The sequence below is a fragment of the Mauremys reevesii genome, linkage group 3, assembly GCF_016161935.1.
Source record: "Mauremys reevesii isolate NIE-2019 linkage group 3, ASM1616193v1, whole genome shotgun sequence".
Lineage (NCBI taxonomy): Eukaryota > Metazoa > Chordata > Testudines > Geoemydidae > Mauremys > Mauremys reevesii.
In genome coordinates, this window is record NC_052625.1 from 78,155,837 (window position 1) to 78,181,684 (window position 25,848).

Consider the following 25,848-nt stretch of genomic DNA (forward strand, 5'->3'; position numbering starts at 1 on the left):
ACTTAGTGCTGTTGGAGTATGACCACTAACTTTTTTGCTATTGTTGTAATAGCCAGTCGCTGTAGCTCTATAGCTGCAAGGGAGCTACTCCAACAGCCCTAATGCAGTGTAAACCTGAGGTGGGAAAAAGTTCTTGGGCTTGATATGGGGAAGAAGATGGAGGTTTTAGCTTGTGACAATCATTGAGCTGAAATGTTGGGCTGTGCTGCTTCGTTGCTTGTTGTAAGTGGGTACTGTTGCATCATACTGTAGTGAGTCTACAACTCACTTGTGATTCTTGTTCTGACATTAGTAAATCTGAAGTGTTTTAATATGCTGTTGAAAGGTACGCCAACTCTCTGTCTCTGGAAGTGTTCCATTTTCCTATTCATAAATTGGTTTATAAGTTAGGTTTGGGGGCAATATCATGCCTTAACCTAGGGATAGACTCAGTAATAGCATTTTTCATCTTGAATTGCTGTGACCCTGCATATCACTGTGCTCTCAGACATCATGCTCATATAAAGAACTTGTAACCAATCAACATTCTAACCCATCAGCATTCTAGAAGTTGGAACTTCTGCCATCATTCCCAGTCTTCATATCAGTCACGTTGGTGTTTGTGTGGTAGGGCAATAGAATTACATTATTTTATTTTTCTCAAAAGGTGATGGTAGAAAACTATTCTTTCCTTTCCCATCCAGTGGAAATCTGTGGTGGTTTTTTTTATATTCAGATTTGTTACCTTTCATAAATTGACTGTCTATGATAGGCAGCAAACAGTTACAGAAAGATCAGACCTCTGTGTACAGAACTCTCACTGAAGTCAGTGTCAGTTTTGTGCATGCTGGGCTTGCTAGATCAGACCCTAAATGTAATGGAGAATCGGCTTCATGGGTAAAATGTCTTCTTCTGCTGTTTAATAATTCAGAATGAACCAGCCAATCATCTTTAGCTAAACTTTATTTCAGCTTGTGGAGGTAGGCTTAAAGATTTATTTACTATGTAATAGCTCTTTACAGTAGTGAAGGTATTTGAGGCACATGATATAACCTTACAGAATAATGGATTTGATGTCTCTGGAGGCAGATCTGGCTTTGAGGGTTAGATTTACACAAGTGAATTCAGGATGAGCTCAGTGAGTTAGGGGAGAACTCTGCCTTGAGGATTGTGAAGTGCAGTTGAGTCTAATCAGGAGTGAGAATGGAGAAGCAGATAGATCAGTCAAGTTGTAATCCGGGGCAACACACTCATTTCTCATTACTTATGCTCCAGAATGCAGTAGCATACATTCCCTCTAGGGCCATGGCCTACCCATTAGCCAGAGTAATTTGCCTACCATTCAATGGAACACAAAGTTGTACTTTGCACAGTTCCTGCAAGGGTCATTAGTAAGGGAGAGCTCATTGTGCCATCTTCTGGTCTGCCTTTCTGGAGTGTGGGCAATGATCTTGTCCTTAATATACACATCAAGGCTCCTTGTAGAGTCTCTTTAAATTCTCCAGTGAATTTAAATGAAAATCCTGTCAGAATTTGCTGAAAAGATTCTGCAATTCTCTTTGGATATTACAATTCAGACCTGTCCAATCCCTGACCACCACCATAATAAAGTGAAAAATCATCTTTTCTTTTGCCACATCTCACCCAGCAGATATTTGAGGGAGTCTGAAAATAATGGGGAAACAGTCTGCTTCCACCTCTTTTGCTTTCTTCCTTTCTCACCCATTTTATTTTCCTGTTGTCTGACCTGTTTCTTTTTCTAAAGTACTATTCCTTTCTGCAGACCTCTTTCCCCTCAAGATTTGCTCAACGGAACTATTTTCCTGCACTATGTAATACTGTTTTTCCTAGCTATATATTGCCCCGGTGATTCGTTGTTCATGTGTAATGCCTCTGCCCAACCCTCCCTCTCTCTCTCTCTCTCTCTCTCTCTCTCTCAACATGGTTCACTTGCTACAAACTAGTTATCGTGACTTTAACATTTTGATTTCCTCAGCTAAGGAGTGGAGTCTGTAATGGGATTCCAATCATAAATATTTGGTCGGGTTTAAGTTTTCTAGTTTTAGTACAAAATTGGATGGAATAAATTGTTCCTTGATATGAAAATGGATTGGAAAGTTCATATGGAGCATGATTAAAAGCTTATTGAAGTCATTGGAAAGGTTCCCAGTGATGTTATGGGCCTGATCCAAAGCCCTCTGGAGGTTTGGGCACTTGTCAAAGGAAGCTATGCATGAGCAGGCTAGAGTTTTGAGGCTGATTACAAATTCTTTAGAGAACATAAGAAATTAGGCTCAAATTCTCCTCTCATTTATACCGGTGCAATCATACTGAGCTCAGTCTGTAATTGAAGGGAGAGTTTGGCACATCATTGTCCTTTATTTGGACACCATTATTTTAATATAGCTTGACTGACAAAAAGAGCACCTATCCGAAGCTCTGGGCACTGTCCCAATACTTAAGATACAATAATTTTTTTAAAAAACAAAAAGAAAAATTTAAATGGCTCAACTCACGTAGCAGAAATAGCCAGTCAGGCAGTCAAAGGATACAAAAATACTCCACATTCTTTGTGACACAGCATGACTATGTGCCATAGCCTTATCACAAAGGCCTGACGAAAATAAGTGAGACTTACAATGCATCCTGAAGGCTAATGATTAATACTCATATTGGGCCTCATTCTCCAAGGCGCTGGGCATCCTTAGCTCCCATTAAAGTCCCCCAGTAAAGAAACCTGTTGAGACTTAATAGAGTAATGTTGAAGGATTTCAGCTAATGATGGAACATTTTTGCATGAAATGGAAATGAATACACCTCTACCCCGCTATAACGTGACCCGATATAACACGGGTTCACATATAGCGCAGTAGCAGCAGGGCTCTGGCGGCGCTTTAAAGGGTCCGGGGCTCCAGCTGCTGCGGGGAGCCCCAGACCCTTTAAATCCTGCTGGAGCCCTGCCACCGCTACCCCGGGACTACAGCAGAGGGGCTCTCCGGTGATTTAAAGGGCTCGGGCTCCCTGCAGCGGCTGGAGCCCGGAGCTCTTTAAATCACCGCCGGAGCCCTGCCGCCCCTACCCCGATATAACGGGGTGTCAGCTATAATGCAGTAGGATTGTTGGCTCCCCATGACCGCGTTATAGCGGGGTAGAGGTCTATATTGTAATTGACCCCAGCACACAAATCAGTATGTGTTTTGTGTAGCACTAAATCGAGGGGAGTGGTACATCTGTATGGAAAAATTATAGAATTTGATAGGTATGAAACCAACTGGGCTCTATAAAAATCACTCTACAGCTTATACATTCCAATACAGTGGCTAAAACATATTAAAAGGTTAACGTTCACAAAATTGTATAACAGGGAGGTAGATATCTATTAAATTGTATAATATAGTTCAAAACCCCATATAAGAGAGGTTTTCATTTTCTGTTAAATTTCTTTTGGACTTTTCCATAAGGACAGAAAAAAGTAAAACTTTTTACCTGCGTATTTTGGAAGATTTAGATTTATCCCATGAATATGAAAGAATAAGTACAAATAAATGTTAAGACAATTTATTCTAAGATTCAGATTATAATTAATGTCATATGTATCACATTAATTGGTGACTTCACAAAGGGTATTAAACTCACTGTTTGCCCCTGAGGAAACAGTTAGGAAGAAACTCCATGAATCAAGACTGTTTCCTATCCCCTATGTTGGAAAACCATGTAAAAGAATGATCTGGCCTTGTAAGAGCAGGTTCAGACCTTTGGTATAATACCTTGAAAAGTAGATACGCTGATCATCTGCTGTTTTCATAAGGGGAACTTCTGATATTTTATGTTTAATGGGAATGCTTAAACAACGCTGACTATTTCAGTATCACAAGTTTAATAATGGCTATCACTTTCTTTTCTCCTATTAGGTATCCAAGGCTGCAGCTGATTTATTGGCATACTGTGATGCTCATATTGGAGAAGATCCCCTTATTATACCAGTGCCTGCATCTGAAAATCCCTTCAGGGAGAAGAAATTCTTTTGTACTATCCTTTGAGTCAGTTTGTAATTAAAAATGTCCTTTGTGAAAATCCATTACTGATGGTGCATGCTTTTAGCATTAGATTTTCCCTGAGTTATCAACAATTAAACCCACAGTTACAATATTTTTAGAAGCACAATAAATTTTTATGGTAAATAAGTGGTTTACATGCAGATTTAGTATAGCCTCACTTTCCTGCCAATGCATACATTTTAATAATTTCAGTTATCAATAAAGATTGTTTTGGTTTTTAATGAAAGAACCAAATATAATATTAAATGGTAGATATCTTTGCCAGTCATAGATTTTTCTGAGACCAAAATCAGTCATACATATTCTTGAACCTATTTTTAATTTTAATTTTCTTAGAAAGGTAATTTATTTTCTTTTGCCTTTACAAATATATATCTAACAAAAGCAGAATGACCTCTCTTGAAGCAGAATGCCAGTTACTGCTGAAATGCTGCTTGGAACGGTCAGTCCTGTACAGTAAATGGTATTTATAAATGTGGATGTTTAGTGAACACTGTAGCAAATTTTACTTTAAAACTTGGTGGAATTAAGCAACATTGTGATTCTGAAATTTCCTTTACTGAAGAAAATAAAGGAGCGCACAATCTAGGGCTTGCTTTTTTCCTTTAGCTTAACTCTGCACCAAGAAGGCTTTTAGAAATACAAAAAGCCATTTACCTCCCATTCTAAAATTGTAATGATATAAACTTGTAGGAAGCTTTGAGTAAATCCTTGTTCATTCTTTCAGTTCAGCTGTGCTGTGGAGTACGTTATGCTGCTGCTTTTGAACAGAAGTAGAGTAGGTCCTTAGCTAATACTTGCTGCTGATTGCAACATAAACTTTAAAGCCTCAGACCTGCCCCGGGTGTAAGCCCTCAGTGAGCCATGTGTGAAATATAAATACTTTATTTAAAATAGATGCATTTAGAAGAAGATGAGGATGATGTACTGAGCAAGAGTGGTATATCTTTCACCTTAATTAAATGTTTACATTTACAGTCTGTGCACCCACACTGAAATAACCACTGCCGTATTGCTTATTTTTCAATATCTGATCCTATCTATACAATCCCTCCAGAACAAAATGTCAAGGCATTGGGAATGGTAAACGCAGATGTCTGTCACAGTGCCTTGAAGAATGTGCCAGAAGACTTCTATAGGTTTAGATGTTCTGTGCTGTCTTGACACTGGTTCATTGCCTAAAATGTTCTCAGTGTGTGAAAGCATAAGGCTTCAGCCAAATCCTGTTTCCACTGAAGTCAATAGAAGCTTTGTCATTGACTTCATTACGAGCTAGATTTTTTTGCACTGATTTTTCACCTGTTTTTGTTGTGGTGGTAATAAACTCTGATAAATTCCATGTTCTGTTTTATTAAATAAAATAACATCTGAAAATGAAAGGCCCTTATATATCAGATACCTTATTATAAGTGAAGCAAAAATTGTTTTCTGAAAACTTAAAAAAAAAAATCATTGTGTTTCTTCTTGCTTAATAAGGTCTTTTAGGGAATCCTTTCTACATAGTAAATGATGTTGTAACTTTGGTACGGCTGTTCTGATCACCATGGTAATATGTTCAATTGTCCTTCCTCAATGTATACAGTTTTAATAGAATAGAGAGTGAGGGGAATGTAGGCCACACAGCTGTATTCTCAAAGGTTTTGTATGAGTTTGCATTTGTGGCTCATTAACACAATCTCATCTAGCATTTTAATATTGCAACAGCTTATTTAGAATTCTTGTTTTCTATTTCAGATTACTTCTAATGTCTGCAAATTAAAGAGCTACATCAAATACACTTGTGCATCAGTGTTTAAAAAAAGCTGTGTTTACAAAAATCAAGTCTGTTGATTGGTAAACTTATTTTGAAATGAAAACAACTCATTATTTTGTGCATGATGGTCCGCACTCTGAAACACTGATGGAATTAGTCTTAAATGTGTTTGTTCTTGTTTTCTAATAACCCACTAGCATGTTTATAACAACTTTCATCCTTTTGAACAAAGATCAGTCCAAAACTCAGCTAAATCAAGATAATTAATTTTATACCTACTGAGACTCTTATGTGCTTACAGTAAAAAGGGGGTAAATATGTAATCCATATTTGGTGTATTGTATGTATATAATATATCTGAGGAGAATATACTATGTGACTCTAATTTTATTTGGAAATGGGATACCCTTCTCCCATTTTTACAAACTGTTCATGTTCTGTTTAACATCTGTGTGTGTGTGTGTATACCATGGGCAAATAGTGCCTAATTAGAAGGACCTGGTAGTACAATGTAGTGGTAACAGTTCTAGATCACTTAAGAATTGTCTTTATTCAAGGGTTAATAACAAATATATCTCTATGGCTCTCCATAATTAAGGGTGGAACTAACTTTCCATTTATGTATGTTTGGGCCATGTGACACCTCTAACATTTTCAAGAATGGCCTCTTTCAGCCACAGACTTTGACCATATCCCTATTGGATTTTTTATTATTACTTTACCACACTTGCGATGATTCGCATCAGCTACTTTTGAGAGATGGAATTTAGTTTCATGTTTGGAAATTTCTTTTTACACTACTTACGTTTTTTGACCATCTTAGCTCCAAAAACTGCTTGTCCCAGAAACTTCACAGGAAAACTTATTTGAAAGGTCTCGTACTCCATTCCCCACAAAGGGGCTTCAGTTGCTGAGAGAATATGCTCTCTGTCTATCCTGTGACAGAGACTTACTGGTTCTTCTTTTAGTGATGCCCGATGGTGCTCCACTGTAGGTGCAGCAGCACCCCCTACGGCTGGGATCGGAGATCTTCATCAGCATTGCCCATTGGACCACACATGTACACCTTCCCGTCTCCCACCATGAGTAGGATGTGTATATATTGTGTTCTGTGGTGCGACTGCCGCCCGTTCCTTCTCTATCCCTTTGGTCTGGGATAGAATCTGCAGCAGAGCCCCTTCTCCTTTTGACCTGTTAGTGCCTTACCTGTTAATTTTTAGTGTAGGTTAGTAGTTACTTTTTCCTTTCTCATCCTCTCACTTAAAAAAAAATCGCTTTTCTGTCTTCTTGCCCTCCCCATTAGTTCATAGCTTAGGTTTTTGTTTTCCCGCTTCCTGCCCTTCGCAACCAGGAAGCTTTTTCCCCCTCACCCTTATGCCCAGATCTCCTGGATTTAAGAGGTGCATTTACTGCCAAGACACTTTCCCTGTAACCGAGTCACCCAGAGTGCATTCACTGCCTGGGAGAGGGACACGTCCCGCAAAAGTGTACTCATTGCTGCAACCTGACTGGGAGGCCCAGCAAAAAATGCGACATTTGGTTACAACTTCTCCTCATGGAGAAATCACTGCATCTAGCATCGGACCCTAGCCCGGACACCTCCCCCATGCAACTCTCATGCTTGTCTCGGTTGTCCACCGACCCTCATTTGCCACATCCCTCTAAAAGAAAATCTTCTCTTTCCTGCATTGATGAGAAGAAACGGGCTCCCTATTCACCCACTGAGGCTCCGCCCACCAGAACACCATCCCCTGCGAGGTCAGTTGTCTCAACATCCTTGGCCAGGGGACATAGCTCGAGGGACTATCCAAGTACCTCCGGTACTGGAGCTAAGTAAAGGTCTAAAGATCCTGATCAGGCAGACCTACAGCTGTTGGCACAGTGTCTCAGCGCTGGAGATCAAGACACAAGACCTTCAAGAATGGTGCCAATTGCCCTGACCAGACCAACTTCGGGTACTATGGCACCAACAATATCGCCAGTTCTGATGACCATTTCAGCACCAAGCAAAACATCAGCACTGAGCAAGTCTTCAATTCCATCTGCTGGCTGCTCAAGGGAATGCACCTCTTCCTCAGTACACATGCGCTGGTGCCGGTGATGCTCCTCCCCAAGAGTTCAGATATCCTCAGTACGTACTTGTATCTGATATGTCTGAATCACCACTACTCAGACACGACCTCTCTCCACTTCCGTCCTCCTCTCTGGAGTTACACTATTCTTCTCTTTCTCCTCCAAGGACAGCACTGCCCTTACCCAGCAACACGGAGGAGGAAGAGAAGGAAGAGTACTCCATCCACACCCTCATACTCTGGACAGCGCAAAAGGCATCCTCTACACTTCTTCACAATCCACAAGTGGACCAGGACCCTGGTATGGACCACCATAGATGCAATCCCATGTGCCACTCCCTCCACATTGGCCATTCTGGAATCCTTGGACCATGTACAGAGCACAGTTTGGGAGGTGTCCCATAGAACAAAGCCAAAGACCTACTCATTTGCCATCTCCATTGGTCTCTCAACCACCAGAGGCTGAGCCTCTCCCCATAGCTGATGAGGAGGAAGAAAAGGAAATTCCACCGCCACTCCACTTAGCCTCATCATGGGAAGAAAAGATCACACCTCCCTACTGTAGCCAATGACTTCAAACACTTCCAGGCTTTGTTTCGCTGGATTGCAGACTCTCTCCAGATTCCTTTGGCGGAAGGAAGTGAAAGATCAACATAAACTGCTTGACATCCTGCGCACATCCTCATCCAAAATATCCTTCTCTGTCAATGAGGTCATTCTCAGTTCCAGCAAGGTGCTCTGGTAGACACCAGCATCCATCCCACCGACCTGCAAATGGCAGACAAAAATATTATATTGGAATTTCTTTTTTCTCACCCACCTCAAATTCCCTAGTTGTCAATTCTGTGCATGAAAAAAGACACCAGTACCAGTCTTGATCCACCCCCCATGACAGACTGGAAGCTATTGGATCTGTTTGGACCCTAAGGCTTATTCATTTGCTACGCTCCAATTTTGAATATCCAATTACAAGACTGTCATGGCCAAGTACAGTTGTCTCAACTATTCTAAAATGCAGGAACTCTGCCAAGACCTTCCTGACGACAAAAAAAAAAGTAACTCCGGGCGCTCAGTTCCGAAGGACACCTCTTGGCCTATACAGTTTTACAAGCCTCTTTGGACTCTGTGGATACTGCTGCCCATTCCATTGTGACTGCCATAGTCATGAGACACAGGCATAATTGCTGCACCTCTCCAAACTTCCTAAGGAGGTACAAACTACCATCGAGGACCTACCCTTTGAGGGAACAAAATTATTCATGGAGCATATGGATGAATCCCTACGCTCCCTTAAGGACTTTTGAGCAACTCTCCAATCTCTCTCTGCATTTACACACCAGCACTGAAGAGATGCCCAAGGAAATACCAACTTCCCCCATGATTCCGACCACCACAATAAACTCCCTAGCGATGCTACAATACTCAACACCGTCGACAAAAGCCCCCCTACCAAGCACATACATACGACTCCTCAAGTGGGCCACCTCTCTCACACCTTCAACCAAACAACTATTTTGCAGGTATGGTTGAGGCCCCAAAAAGCCTTCCCCTGTTCCAATCACAACAATTTGGCAACTACCTAGTCTCTTTCTTTCCATCGGGGAGGCTAATTACTTCAGACACGTGGGTTCTAGAGATCATCAAGGAAGGATACTCCATCCCTTTCCTATCTATCCCACCTCACTCCCCTATCTTCCCTCCCCAGCCCTCTTCAGGGACCTTCTCATGAACTCATTCTGTGAGAAGAAATAATTCATCTTCTGCAACTGGAAGCTATAGAGCCAGTCCCATCCCAGCACAGAGGGAAGAGTTTTTTCTGCCATTATTTTCTGGTCCAAAAAAAAATCTGGTGGGTGGAGACCAATCCTAGACCTTCAAAACTAAACAAGTTTGTCAAACTGCAACGCTTCAAGATCGTTACCCTCTCCGCCATTATCTTAGCACTGGGACTGGGGGACTGGTTCTCAGACCTTAACCTCCATGACACACATTTCCATATCTCAATATACCCTGACCATAGACATTTCCTTCAATTCATCATGGGTACCGATCACAATCAATACAAAGTATTGCCCTTTGGACTCTTGGCAGCCTCTTGTGTGTTCTCCAAAGTCCTTGCGGTAGTTGTTGCCTACCTACGCAAAGAGGGCGTTCTCATCTTTCCATGCTTAGACAATTGTCTCCTCAAGGCCCCATCCAAAACTGATGCCCCTCATACTGTCCAAATGACAATAGACTTTTTCTCTGGCCTTGGCCTTCACATAAGCCTGGAGAAATCTACGCTGACACCAGTGCAATACCTGGAGTTTATCAGGGCACAGATTGGCAGAGGCCCTGGAGGTTTTTTGCCTTCCTCTGCAGCATGGGACACAGGTCACTTGCTGGAGGAGTCTCTGCACCTTGAGGTCTTAAACCACGATTTGAGGACTTCAATAACTCAGACATAGGTTAGGGGTTTGTTACAGGAGTGGGTGGGTGAGATTCTGTGGCCTGCATTGTGCAGGAGGTCAGACTAGATGACCATAATGGTCCCTTCTGACCTTAAGTCTATGAATCTATGGATGCCATTCAAACCAGAGCCTTCCTCCCAGCTCACAGATTTTCAGCTAGAGTCAGTCTTGTATCCATGGTGAGAACCTGCCCCCAGATTTCAGCCAGGACTTCTTTCCAGCTACTCAGCTACAGGTCAGTGGCCACATTCGTGGTAAAGTACACATGGTTACACATACGATGTTTCCAGGAATGGCTACATACAGTCTCTATAAACCTCACAGACACAGCCTTCACAAACTCCAATCCATGCCTATAAAGGTCAAGGACTTAGTACTCTGGTGGATACAGCCCAAGAATGTCTGTTTCAGGGTCCCTTTCCTTCAGCCTGCTCTGTACATGATTCTAACAACTGACGTCTCCTTAATTGGTTGGGGAGCTCACCTTCACACTCATACAGTGCAGGCCAGATGATCCTTAACTGAATCCATCCTACACATCAACCTCCTAGAGCTATGAGCAGTCTTTCTCCTACTGATGGTACATCGCACAATCAGATTCATGGCACACAATATCTCCTGCATGTTCTAAATCAACAGGCAAAGTGGAGCAAGGTCCCATTCTCTGTGCTTGAAGGCTCTGAAATTATGAAACTGCTATAGCTAACACGGCATCACCGTCTCAACCACATACCTCCCTGGACACCAGAACACCACTGCGGACTCATTGAGCAGGAGATTCTCCCACGATCATAAGCCCTTCAACACATCTTCAGCTGCTAGGGATTCGCCACCATAGATCTCTTTGCCACACTGGAGAACTCCTGCTGCTCTCATTTTGCTCAAGAGTGGGCCTAGGACACACATCTCTGAGAGATGCATTCCTCATCACATGGGATGAGCTGTTACTCTATGCCTTGCCTCCTTTCCCCCTTTTGTTACAAGTACTTCACAAGAACCAGGGGAACTGAGCCCATGTCATGTTTATAGCTCTGCCATGGCTATAAGAGATTTGTTACACCTACCTCATTCACATGACAGTATGCCCTCAGTCTCTCTCTGTCCGACTCCTTTCACAGGATGTGGGTCGTGTCCCCCATCCCAACCCACAGTTGCTCCACCTGAAAGTATGGCTCCTCCATGGTTCTGGGATTTGGAAATAACATGTTCAAAAGCAGTTAAGTACTCTTGAATAGCAGGCACAATACGACTAGACGCACTTACCTCCACAAATGGACTAGATCCCAATCCTGGTGCTCCTCCAATCAGGTCAAGATACTGAGTACTTCATTATCACTTATCCTGGAGGTGTATATTTTACACCTTAAATGATCAGGGTTATCCATGAGCTCCATTCGTGTGCATTTGGCAGCCATCGTGACCTTTCACTACGATATAGACGGCCACTCCATCTTCACCCATCCACTCGTGAAATGATTCCTGAAGGGCCTCCAAAATCTTTACCCTCACATACGGGATCCAACACTGGCTTGGGACCCCAGCCTTATCATATGCTCTCTTACTATACCTCTGTTCAAACCAATGGCAATATGTTCCTATCTTCATTTATCTATGAAAACAGCATTTCTTGTTGCTATCACCTCTGCCCGACAGGTTGATGAAATTGAAGCACTTATGGCATATCCCCTATACATATTTTTCCTTAAAGACAAGGTTACACTACGTCCACATCCAAAGTTTTTACCCAAGACACCATTCTCTTTCCATCTAAATCAACCTAATCACCTTCCCTGCATCTTTGCAAAGCCACACGCCAACCAACAGGAGGCAACATTATACATCCTGGATGTCAGACGAGCATTAGCTTTCTACCTGGACAAAATTAAATCTTTCCGAAAATTGCCACGCTTATTCCTTTCAGTGGCTGAAAGATCGAAAGGCACAGCCATTTCTAAGCACCATATTTCTAAATTGATCTCACACTGTATGCATCTGTCCTACCAACTACACAATTGACAACCTCCTCCTGGAACTAGAGTACATTCCACATGTTCGCTCTCCATCTTAATTGCCTTTCTCAACCATGTCCCCATTGCTGACATTTACAAAGCAGCCACATGGGCATCAGTGAACACTTTTAGCCATCACTACGCCATTATTCAGGACACCAGATCAGATACTCTACTAGGATACACTGTCGTAACATCCACAGTAAATGCCACTCCAAAGCCCCAGCCTTCCAGTTAGGGACACAGCTCTATAGTCAATTACAGTGGAGCATCCAGAGGGACATCACTTGAAGAAGAAAAGGTTACTCACCCTGTGTAGTAACTGAGTTTCTTTGTGATGTGTGTCCCTGTGGGTGCTCCACTACCCACTCTCCCCCACTATGCTTTGGAGCTGAAAGATAAAATCTGTGGCAGAGAAGGAACTCTGGGGTGGTCGGACTGCACAGTGTTATATATACAGCATGAGACGGGGAGGTGTGCATGTGCAGTCTGACGGGCGCTACTGATTAAGATCTCTGTTCCCAGGCACGAGGGTGCTGCCACAACTACAGTGGAGCACCCATGGGACATGCATCTCAAAGAACCTCAGTTACTGCACAGGGTGAGTAACCTCTGTATTTCCCCTGAGTAAGTTATTCCCTCTAGACTGTAGCAATGGGTCTTTATTTTCACCACACGGGGCCTACTCCTACTCCCAATGACCTCAGTGACGAAAGAATTAGGCCTGTTGTCTAGTTTTGATACTTGGCCGTGTGTTATCCATGCTGCTCTTAGCACTGTCAATCTACATTTACTCTTTGCAGAATCAGGCCCTGAAGATGGTGCATACCCCACTGCTCTGTGGAAGTTAAGGATGCTTGGCACTTTTTGCAGAACACACTCAGCACCTCACCAAATCAGGCCCTGAGAAAGGAAGCTGAATGTCAGTGTTTCTGACTTGTGATTTAAAGATTCATTCTTCTGGAACATAACCCAGGTGCTTCCTGGTCTGAGGAAGTAAGTAACTCCCCAATGTGAGTTAATAATGAAATATAATTCAGCAGTAGTTGGGTGGATGACATTTCTGAGGCTGGCTATTTTGAACCCAGTGTGGCCTGACTTTGTAGTCCCTGGGCTCTGCAGGTTGCTGAATACTCAATTTAAAGTGTCTCAGTTCCAGCTCTGCCACATGACAGAATTTTCTTTCCCCACTCCCATAGTCAGCTGGCAGTCTTAATGGGTAAGACTTTTAGATTTGCTGTTGCTACTTTATTAATTATAGACATTCGAGGACAGGGGAGGAAGTTCTGTTTAAACTGAATTATCACAGTTTTAGCCTATAGGCCAAATTTTGCTCTTAGTCACACTGAGGATAAATCTAGACTAGTTCAATTGGCTTCAGTAGAGGTACTCTGAGGAGCTTAGAGTTGGTGTAACAAAGCAGCATTTGGCCCTTTGCTATGTCCATTCTTTGGCCATCTGCTTTGTCAATTTAATGCAATTATATGGCCACCTACCCAGGTCACTTATATAAAAGGAACAAATGTAATGTCTTACCAGAAGCAAAGAACACTTTTTCGAAAACAGTGATATATGAAGATGTATGTTAAAAAAACAAAATAGCAATGGTTGATTATATTGCAATAATCCTTTTATCAAAAGATGAGAACAAACTCTGCAATTTGATATGATGTGGTTTATAGTGTTCCCATTCATTCAGATCAACTTTTACATGTGTTTTCAACTCTATACAATTGTATATACTGGTATAGAAAACACCAAGGATATCACAGTCCTTTAGGACTGTCATAGAGTCTGATTGTCACTTTAGCAATACTAATGAGAAATTATATACCTTTTTTTTCTTAAAAATATCTTTTATTCAGAAATGTTACTAGCCATAATTCAATAGACTGGCTTGAGAATTCCACTTGCGTTGTTGAGAGTAACAGCAGTGGAACTACTGGAGCAAGTACTATGTAAATATTTTAAGAGCCCCATAACCTGAGCTGTGGCCCAAATTCAGCTTGATGCAAATTTATGCAGCACTATTAAATCAAGGGTGTGCACCCACTGACACCAGAGCTGAATTTAACCCATTTTATTTACCAAATGCAAGGCCTGATGAAACATAGGAATAGCTTTTCTGTCATATAGAAATACACATAGCAGGCTTTGTGAAGTATAATTTTATCGTGTAAATCTATGAATGAAAGAGCAGATTTATACTAAAATCAGCTATTTCCCTTCCCAAATTCCTACCTTGAAAAAATGTCTTTTAGAGTGACTTATTAGTGCCACCTATTGGACTAAGTGATAATAGATTTTCTAAAAAAAAAAAAGGGGGGGGGGGGATTAAGTAGCCAGCTCTCGCTATGAGAAACCTCCTTTATATTCATGTACAGCCCCCCAAACTGCAACCCAGAGAGAGCACTTCAATTTACATGATCGCAGTTCCACACCAGGGCTTTGCATAATGTTACCCAAATGCATGCCTGAGACTCAAAGTTCAGTTCCAGATCCAAACTTCTAAATTCAAGTCTCATGAATTTAGAAGTTTGGAGGAGGGTATCCAATGTGGGTGTCTGGTTTCGTACATTAGAGGTGTTCAGACTGTCAATAAGTTTAGGGATCTTTGGATGCAGAGTTTTGGTTTTGGATTGTTCTATAATAATTCCCATGCCTGAATCTTCCTGTCTTCTATACACCATTCAGATTTCTCTTCCTCACTTCGCAACTCTGCCATCGTTTACATCTCTGCCCACCTTTCTTTGTTCAGTCTTCACAAGCTACTTTCCTTACTGTTTCTTTTATCCACTCCTGAGGTCTAGGTCAGATTGTGTTGTAAGTACCACAGAATAAGAACCTAGATACAATAGCACTCAGCCCACCCCTTAAGCTTTGAACAATGTCTCACTTAAAGCATACCAAGCAGTCTCTTATCTCCTTCACTAAACTTTTGAAAACTCCTCTGATTCTCAAACACCATACATACCTCTAATCTCTGAACTGTACCCTATATTGCCTTTACACACTCTAGGCTCCTTAAGACAGAAATCTTGTTCTTTGTATAGCATATTGTAAAGCGATGTACTATTAAGTTATTTTAGTGAGAGGAAGGAGGATCCACATTTCCTCTTAACTTTATAATTATAGCAAAGACCTATAGACTGACTGTTAGCCTTTCCAATCACCTTGACTTTAAAAAGGTTTAATGTAACAACTTTTTTATCACAAATGGCTTAAATCACTTTTTGTTAACATTCCTGGGCTGTTTCTTGACTAAGTGATTCTTTGCATTGCAGATCAGCTGCTTCCTTACTTATCATGCCTCTATTGGCAGGAATCTCACAGAATCCTGATTTGAGAGCGCGAAAGAGAGGGAATTTTTTTTCATACTCTAGAGATCAAACAAGACTTCAGAAGTTAAACATAGTAGGTCTCTTTTCAAAGGAAACTTAACAAAAAGTTAAATAAGGAATGTGATGGATATAAAATTCAGAGTTTCTTTTATAACCTTCCAATGCTGACATTTACCAGATTGTCAGCTGTTACAGGTTTTGCCATTCACAAAGAGCAAAATGTATGTTTTTCAGTCTTATTTTTATTTCAGACTAAGGGAAATAAGGAGAACAAATAGTGCCCATGCGTGTACAGTGACATAAAACAGAACATCTTACAGCTACCCCTGCCAAACAAACACATCAACGGAGGGAATGTATATATGATACACGCAAAACTATGTTAAAGGAACACTAAGGTTGCAAAGTCAAGCTCTCAGAAGTTAGGAAATGCCAGAAGTAAGGTTACTTGTGCAACCTTAATTCAGCTCCCTTGGGCTTATGCATTATGATTAACTTTACCTACATGATTTTCCACAGAACTTCTGCATCATTCAGTGCACAGGTGGACGGTGCTCCATTAATGAGCAGCTATTCAGTATTATTTTATCATCATAGTTCAATGTATAGCACGAGGCCTTACTTACTGTACACCAGTGGTGGGCAACCTGTGGGACGCACATGGCCCATCAGGGTAATCCTCTGGCAGGCCGTGAGACAGTGTTTACATTGATCGTCCGCAGCACGGCTTCCCGCAGCTCCCAGTGACTGTGGTTTTCCGTTCCCGGCCAATGGGAGCTGTGGGAAGCAGTGTGGGCCACAGGGACATGCTGGCCGCCGCTTCCTGCAGCTCCCATTGGCTGGGGATGGTGAACCGGGGCCACTGGGAACTGTGGGTGGCCGTGCCTGCGGACAGTCAACGTAAACACTGTCTCTCGCCCGCCAGCAGATTACCCTGACGGCCTGCGGGCCGCAGGTTGACCACCACTGCTGTACACTATTCAAATCTGTGTTGAATACAGAATTATTAACTTCCTCATGGGATTTTCTGTAGTGCTCATCACTGAATGCTTTGCAAATATGAATTAATTTACCTTCACAATACCCCTGTGAGGGTGAAAGGGTAGTATTTTACAGATGGGGAGTTGAAGCACAGAGAGATTAAGGTAAAAAGTATTCACCTATTTGGGTGCCCAATTTGAGTTGACTAGGACTTGATTTTTTTTAGAGTACTTAGTATTATATAAGACTCAGAGCACAGCTCCCATTGACTTAGTTGAAGCTCAGCACTTCTGCAAATGAGACCCCTGGTCCCAACTTGGGCATCCAGAAAATGAAGACCATACAATTAATGCCCACCTGTGAAAATGCTGGTTTAAGTGACTTGCTCAGTATCACACAGGAAGTCTGTGGCCAGAGTCAGTGATAGAATCCAAGTTTACAGGGCAGTATTCAGCTGGCTTAACCATGAGATCATCCTTCCTCTTCCTACAATCTCCTGCCTCATTTGCTACATACCTTGCAACTTCTGCAACAAATGAAGCAGGGTCCTACAGACAACTGGCTCTTTCATTACACATCCATGACTCATCCTCCAGAGTGGGTCCATTCTGTGCACTAAATGGTGTGGGTTTCTGTGGAAAAATTAGTATATGACCATGTAAATACTGTCATAATATCTCTGTCAATAAGGCCAAATTAAGGTTGCACAGGCACCCTTAAGTTTGGCATTCAGGCATTTTCTAACTTTTGAGCATTTGACTTTGCAACCTTACTGTTCTTTAACATAGTTTTGTGTCTCTCATTTCCTAGGTATTTTGAAAAAGGAAACAAAAAATGGCAATTCTATCATGTGGCATCATATTGAAACTCAGAAGGGTCATCAGCGGGGTTGGAACAGCTAGATCAACTGCACAGACCTCTGCCACTCGAGCTAACAGAGTAACGGAGAGCCATATTAGGTGCAGGTCTATGTGAACCAGCATTAGAGGGGGATGAGACACACTTTGTCAGAAGGTTTGCAGAGGAATAGTGACTCAGGAATCTTGGGTTCCATTCCAGGCTCTGGAGGGAAGTGTTCTCTAGAGGTCGTAGGCCCTTCTGCCTGTTCCCCTGCACTCCCTAAGCTTGACCCCTTCTGCCTCATTTCTTCCAACCTGTGCTGTCCCGGTCCTGGCTCTTCCTCACCCATTCACATCCAGTCCCATTCTCCTTGTCTATCCAGTCCCAGGCTCCACTCCTGAGGCTTTTCATTCCAGTTCTCTCCACAGCTCGTTGTCAGATCTGTCTTCTCTCCCCGCACACATCCACTGGTTCTCAGTCCCAATCTCCTTGGCCAGCCGGTACCAGTCTACCTGCTCCTCTAGCTCCATGTCCAATCTCAGTGTTCCCCTTCCCACCGGCCAACTTGCTCCCAGTATCCTCCATTTCCCATCTTCCCCAGAAAATCCCAGTCTCTTCTCCTACTGGCTGCTAGTCCTCCCAGCAACTCAGAGTTTCTTTCTCTCCTGCCACCTCACCCCTCCAAATCCCAGTCTGACCAGACTCCTTTTCCTAATCTACTTTCCCTCTCCCCTGGTCCAATTTTTGTCCCCTCTACATTCAAAACAGGTGGTTTTCCCCCTCCATGCTGCCTGGGTGCCAACACACTAGGATCACTGTGAGCACAGGAGAGACAGGCTCCCTGCTCTCAGTTCCAGAACCCAGCCTCACCGTGGTCCGGAGCAGGTGACAGCAGCAGTTGCAGGGAAAGTCCTTCTGAGCCCCAGTAACTCTAGGCTGTAGCAGGGTCATTTGCTCTGTAGGGACAGGATTTGTAGATGTGGCACATATAGAAGCTGTGAGGGGCTCGAGAATGCTCAGTGAGAACTGAATCTATGGAGATTTTAGCTGTTAAACGCTAATGAGTTTCTTTTGAGTATGTGCAATCTGATATTTTTCAAATGCTGATAACCTGGTCAAATTTGTGCAGATTTCCACTGGAACAGCAAAAGGCATGTCTCTGACACAAAGGTCATCCCCTTCCCAATTTCAAGTTTCTGCTCCAAAGCATGGGGGCACTCAAAGAAAAAATTGGCAGAATTTTTTAACATTGTTCTTAGAATCAGATTAAACATTTTGGCTGAAACTTTGCAAAACAATTCGGTCTAGAGACAGCCACTGCTCTTACAGAAAATTTCAGCCCGAACAGTTGTAGCTTGGCCAAGTTATAAGCAACTGAAAACTGGATTTTAAATGTGACTGCTGAACAATTTTAATAGATAGTGGTACTATCCCACCTCTACTGCCTGGTTTGGGTAATTCTTGTAGATTCAGGCTGATGACTATTTTGCTCTCGACCACTGTAAATAGACAGAAAGATCCACTTCACATGCAACCAAACACTGCAGTATTTAAACAGCAGTGTGACAGGGTTAAATCAGCATGGCTTCAGTAAAGGAAAAACTGCCTTTCTGAGTAGGTAGTTATTTTAAACTCTTAGTAAAGGCGTATATTGAATGAAACAGGTAGACGTACATATCTGGATTTTTTAAAAACTTTTCATAGGTCTCCCATAAGAGATTATTTAGAAAAGTAGCCATGGGCAAAGTCTTGTAGGAATCCTGCCTCTGTTTACAGTGTAAATGAGTGCAGGCTCCTTGCTGCCCTGTGTGCACAGCTTATGTAGGTCAAAAGTTTCCAATTGTGGCTAACTCTCTGGCTGTTCAGGGAGGTCTATAGAGACCAGACTGGTCCCATCCTGCTAACATTTCTCCTTGTTTCCAGCTCCAGCTATTTATTTGCAGTGATTTCCATTTAAAAAGGATGGTCCATGCTCCAAGGATTTCAGCTTTTGCAGAAGTCTCTTTGGTCTGTCCTCTGCCCGCAGGGTTGTCAGCAATATATTGATAACATTAATAGCCCAGCTGAGGAGTCTAGGAACTCACCTATACCTGTTCTTAGATAGCCCTTCCTTTGATTATGTTGCCTAGCAGGGGATACAGAAGCCATATTCCAAATTTTCTGAAGATCCTTGGGAATATGGGAAATGAATTGATGGTTCCTTGCTTTCATCAGTACTTGTTTTGAGTCCCTTTTGCTTATGAGCTCTGGAAAAAATTAAATATATCCTTTCCCACCCTTCCACAATGCAACCTGTTATATTAATGGGAGGTGGAAACACCTTTGTAACACTCTATAGCATTTACCCTTTCCTAAGAGTTACTGTCCACATAACTTTAGAAGCCATTGAACTTTTGCAAGCAGTGTTACTGATGGCACAGTGGATTGTGCCATGAAAATGGGCCCAGAGGGCTTTGCTCAAACCCCAGTTGCTGTGTAATAATGAATTATTTGAAATATGTCATTTTTCCTTATACACTTTCTGAACACTCAAGTTTCCGCTCCTCCTTCTGTCATAGAGGCTCAGGTTATAAATAGTGCATCAGCTGGTTGGTCAATGTGCTATGTGAAAAATGCCTGTCCTGACTATATAACCCTTATCTCACCCACTGAGGTCATTGCTAGATCTTTCATTGATTTTGGATGAAGCAAGAACTGGCCAAGCATGAAAAACACAACTTTTAGTTGGTAAACACTGCAGCCATACATGTACCTTTACCCTAATTCCTGTTTATTTCAGCTGCCATTGCTGTTCTATTAAAAGAAAACACCAACATCCCAGGCAGGGCAAGAGTGATGCAAGCAAGTAGAGTCAATGTTACATAGTGGCTCACTGATGTATGTACCTATCCCTCTGGTATTTAACAATGCATATTTGTTAGACATCAATAATAAGTATTGCATGTGAGACAGTAAATACTTATCCTAAGACATGATGGTCCAAGTTCAGCCAGCAACCTGGGGCCTAAATTCCTAGCTCCCAGGTACAAAAGCAACTGTTCCAGAGCAGTGCCACCTTATGCTCATTGCTCATATAAAAAACAGCCCCTGCCCATCAAATTATTCAATGTATGTCACAAAAATAACCTGAGCCTCTATGACAGAAGGAGGAGCGGAAACTTGAGTGTTCAGAAAGTGTATAAGGAAAAATGACATATTTCAAATAATTCATTATTACACAGCAACTGGGGTTTGAGCAAAGCCCTCTGGGCCCATTTTCATTCCAGTTGGATCTGTTCACATCAACCACAATAGATGAATGATTGCTCTGAAGAATGCCACTATAGCGAACCACTAGGATTGCACCAGGGTTGGTGGATTAAAAAAAAAAGGCAGTGTGCATTGCAACACATGCATAGGCAAAAGTAAACAAAACTGGCCAAGGACCCTAAAATCACAACTTAATGAAGCTGCATGAAAAAAATCACAAACTCTTAAAAGAGATTTTCACATTGGGGCAATCTTGAATACTGAGAACACTGGTACAAGAAGCAACATAGTTAGACAGGAAATTTATGTCATAAGCTTTGTGTTAGACTTACATCCTTCACACTGACTGCTTGATCTTTGCAATGTAATCATAATCAATCTTGTCTTAATGACATTGTAGTGGATTGCCATGGGAAAGATGGCAATGTTACAAATTAAACAATATAAATTCATTGCCAGATCAAAGGAATGGAGAAGATGAGTGGCGAGGAAAAAACCACATTGTTTAAACATAAATACCCTTGATCATTAGCAAAAGGGACGAGGAAAACTATGAAAAACAGGTGAACTGAAAAACTAATCATAACAGATTGACCCCATTGACTGAGGAAGAAATCAGACACATGAAGCAGGTTAAATCAGCTAAGAGAGAGAGACTCACTCATTGAATTTTCCCCTGGTCTCCTACTAGAAAAACCTCATGTACACAAAATTGGATGAAGAAATGTCACCAGACAGAAAATGTTTTTGTAAGTGCGGAAGATGATATTTCAGTATCAAGCCATAGTTTCCTTTTGTTTACAGCAGTGAAACCCCATATTTCTTCAGTGGGTTACAGCAGTATAACTGAGACAATTTGTATTAGACGTATTAGCCAGCTGAATTAACAGTGTACAGTATTAGGAAAAGGAAGAAGAAATATTATCTTGGCTGCCAGCTACAATTGTAACAGCATAGGAGAGTTTGTAATTGACTTAAGCTAAACCAATTTTAAGACCAATGTAGGAATGTCTGCACAAAACTGAACCAGATTAAATAAACTGTTTCTAAACTGATTTAGCTCAATCAGTACACAAACTGTAGACAAGGCCTCAGTGATGTAATAAAAAATACTCATTAATGCAGGTAGGGACAGCTAAGTCAAAATACTAAAAAGTACATAATATAAAATACTAAAAAACTGTAGTCAGAGTTTTTAAACAATTCCTTTTCACAATCTTAACTATCAATCCAAAATCCATTAGTTTTCTCATAATAGCTATAAAAAAGTCAGGTATTATCGTGGTAAAAAATCTCCAGAGTTCTCATTTTCAGATGAATATGTGGGCCAAGATATAAAAAATTAATATCTAAAGTTAGGCTCCTAAATCCATATTTAGGCATCTAGGTACTGGCCTGATTTTCAAACATGGTGAGCACCCAGGATTTCACATTAAAGGACATGGGAGCTGCTGGGTGCTCAGCATGTTTGAAAATCAGGCCAATATCAAGGTGCAGAAGGCCCTGACTTTGCAAAGATTTATGTATGTTCTTCACTGTATACACAATGGGAGTAATTCCCTTGCAATTGAGGGCATTAATATTTATTTAGGAACCTAACTTTCAGCCTCTGGTTTTGAAAAATCTTAGCCACACTTTTACTGGAAATAGAATTGTGCAGTCCTTTATTACTAAACTCTATTTTTAGTGACATCAGCTCAAATCCACAAAGAGATTTAGATGTTGCAGTGCCTAACTTTTAAGCACCTAGCTCCACCCAGTGGAATCCCACAAAGCCTGAGTTAAGTGCTTCAGAAGGGGATCCACAAAAGCCAGCATTGTAGTTGTGACTGGAGGCCACCTAAATAGCCCATGTTGAGGAGAGGGGTATGTCCTAAGCCTCACCCAACACATGGAGTTAGGCACCTGTCTCCACTTGTGATCCATGACCAGTAACATTCTCCTGGAGCCAGGCACCTAAGCTGGGTTCTTGCAAGAACGGTAGCAACACATGCTGAACCCCATACAATATAGCCAGGGATGGGGGAAAAGGAAAACATCTCCCTGCTACTCTTCAGTGCAGTGTTCAGGGCACTTATCCAGGATGTGGGAGACCCCTCTGTTCAATTCTCTACTCTGTTTGATGTGGAGAAGGGATTTGAAGTGGGGTTTCCCTTCTCATTGTGTGTGTGCCTTAAACCCTGGACTATGGAATGGTCTGATGTGGAGGGCAATGGTGCCAGGGGAACATACCCCCCACTTTTTAACATGGGTGTAGTTTGGGAGGGGGGGCAGGGAATGGCACTACCCCCCAACTGCAAGTTTTGGGCAGGCATGGAGTGGCACCAGCAGGGGCTGTGCTTTGCAGCAGGGGAGCTGAGCAGGCTTGTGGGGGAAGAGGGGGGAAAACACTGCCAGGAAGCACAGCCTTTGCTGGCCCTGCTCCACTGGGCTAAAAGTTATGAGAGTCTGCCCCTCCTCCCACTCCAGTCATTTTACGTGTGTACCAGCACCGTGTAAGAAACAGCTTAGGCACCTAACTCCAGGAGAGGATTCACAGCTGTGAATCTCAAGCACAGCCCAGACGTAGACCTCTGAGCGCCTGAGAGGGATGGCACTTAGGCCACACCCCACTTCTTGGCATTTCCTGTTAGCCAACTTAGGTGGCTTCCCACTCAGTGTGTGGGCTTTGTGGATCCCATGTTCAGGCACCTAACTCTCCAAGCATTGTATAGGGACCATGAGGGCCTATCTCATGGCTGTGAATTCTACCAAGTGACTTTGCATCTAAAAGTTAGATGTTGCAACACTCAAGTCTAGTCTACGCTGGCAATGCTAAAGGGCTGCCGCAGCAGTGTTTTAACATGCCTTGTGTGGTCCCAGTGCTCTTAAAAAAACACCTCAACAAGGGGCATAGCTCCCAGTGCTGGGGCACTGTTTACACTGACGCTTTGCGGGGTTTCACATCCCGAGCGAGAAAGTTGCAGCGCTGTTAATTGCCAGTGTAGACAAGCTCACAAATCCCTTTATGGATTTAGTCCCCAGTCTTTCCTTCCAGATATACTAGCTAGGCAGCAGCAGAATCACAGTCTGCTGTTAACTCATGTATTTCTGATAGACTAGCATCAGTAAACCTTCCATTAACCCTGACAGCTGTTGTGAGTGAATCTCACAGCTGTGTACTCAGAGGCAACTGACTGCACATCCGCATCATTTTGTCAGGTAAATCCAGTGTAGAAAACAAAGGAAACTTTTGTTCCCTACCCTTTCATGTTCAACAAGACCAGCTGTTCCAGATGCCTGTAATCTCATCCTGTGTATCTAACTGCATCATATCCACTAAACTAATCGGAATTGGGCCTGGTCAGTACTTGGATGAGTGACCGCTAGAGAAATGCAGTTGCAGGAAGTGGTGTGGGTGATTCCATGGGAATCTTCTGGTTGAGTCAGCAGTGTATGTGTGCTAGTGTAGATGGTGGGTTTCACTTCTTCTTCCAAGTAGTTGTATTTCTGAGTGCTGTAACACAGGTGCTGCATTTTAAGTGGTGGGAGACCTGGTTCCTTGCCAAAGTGAGGCACTTGTATACTTTTGTGTTTATTAGAGTAATTAAGGATTGTGGTGGAAGTCTATCTTGCTAGTATAAGATGAATTATTAAAAGAAAGAATCTCAGATAGTTTTATTGTTGCACAAAAATAAAACAGATACTAGGAAAAAGGTAGGCACAGAAAACAAAAAATACATATTCAGGGTATTGTACTATCTCACAGAGCATTTGAACTGTGTAAGCATTAATCCAGTATCTCTGTAATGAATGAGCCTGACTAGAAGCCATTTTAATGTTTTAAAAATAATGTATTGTGTTTCAATTGACAGTGAATTGTTCCATTAAAAGATGGTTATTGTTTGATGATCTGTTAGTCAAATGTCTCTCCCTTTTATCATGTCCTTTCTTCCCTCTTAGCTTTGCCTCCCCCCACCCCTTCAGAGTCAGGTGAGCATTACCTCACTGCAGTTCCAAACTGACGAAAGGAAGGGCGTGACTCCCTGGAGAGTCTAACAGATTCTTTTTTTGCTGCCTAGGCCAGCACCCTTTGTTCCAGTGAGGCTGGGCTGGGTTTTGCATTGGATACCTCACAATCATTTTATAAAGATGAACATGGGGGTGTAGGGTGTTCCCCCGAGGTACAGAGTGTCACACACCTCAGCAAGGAGATGGTGGATAACAGGGCCATTTTCTCAGATCTTTCTAAGCTATGTTTGGCACAAGAATGAAGGGAGAGACCTGAGAAAAGAGAGCTTTGTGCCGCCTCCCATATTCTAGAGCCTTCTCTGAGGCCTGGTTGGCCTCCAGTGCAAGTTAGAGCAACCTCAAAGCTGCTTAGCTGCAACAACCCCTTGGGGGACCATTCTTCTGACAAGATCAGCCAGAGCCCAGCATGTGCCTCTGGCCAAGGTGCCTCTCTCCCAAACATGCCTCCTTACACTTTAGGCTATGGGGGGACTGGCAGAGAGATATTCTACCAGCTCTATATCACTAAGGCTATGTCTACACTAGAAACTTCAAAGCACTGCTGCGGGAGTGCTCCTGTGGCAGCACTTTGAAGTGTGAGTGTGGTCACACATGAGCACTGGGAGAGAGCCCTCCCAGCGCTCCTGGTAATCCACCTCTATGAGGGGAATAGCACGGCTCCCAGAGCCTGTCCATGCTAGCGCTTTAAAGCACTCAAACTTGCTGCACTCAAGGGAGTGATTTTTCACACCCCTGAGCCAGCAAGTTAGAGCGCTATAAAATGTAAGTGTAGACAAGCCCTAAAGGAGCCCCCTTACACTGGTGTTTCCCCAGAGTAGGGTGATCAGATAGCAAATGTGAAAAATTTGGGACAGGGTGTGTGTGTGTGGGGGGGGGGGTGTTAAAAAGTGCCTATATAAGAAAAAGCCCCAAATATTGGGACTGTCCCAGAGGCTGCTTCCACACAGTTTACAACTCTTTTTCCTTTCCAGAGCAACATGAAAGAACACAAGAACACGGCCTATTAAGACTCTGGACTGGGGATAGGGTCTCTATTTTAAATTCCTGGTTCTGCCATTCAGTTTCTGAATTACCCTGGGCAAGTCACTTAATCTTGCTGTGGTTC

At 42.5% G+C, this 25,848-nt stretch overlaps 1 protein-coding gene across 3 annotated transcripts in view; it reads left to right on the top strand.

Moving 5' to 3' along the window:
- GNG4 (G protein subunit gamma 4) overlaps window positions 1-5,810 on the top strand; it is a 32,557-nt gene extending 26,747 nt beyond the window's left edge. For all 3 annotated transcript variants that reach the window (XM_039532527.1, XM_039532526.1, XM_039532528.1), the window contains one exon: window positions 3,891-5,810. In XM_039532527.1, the coding sequence (XP_039388461.1) occupies window positions 3,891-4,019 (129 nt within the window). In that variant the 3' untranslated portion in view covers window positions 4,020-5,810. The remainder of the gene's footprint in view (window positions 1-3,890) is intronic.
- Window positions 5,811-25,848: the final 20,038 nt, after the last annotated feature.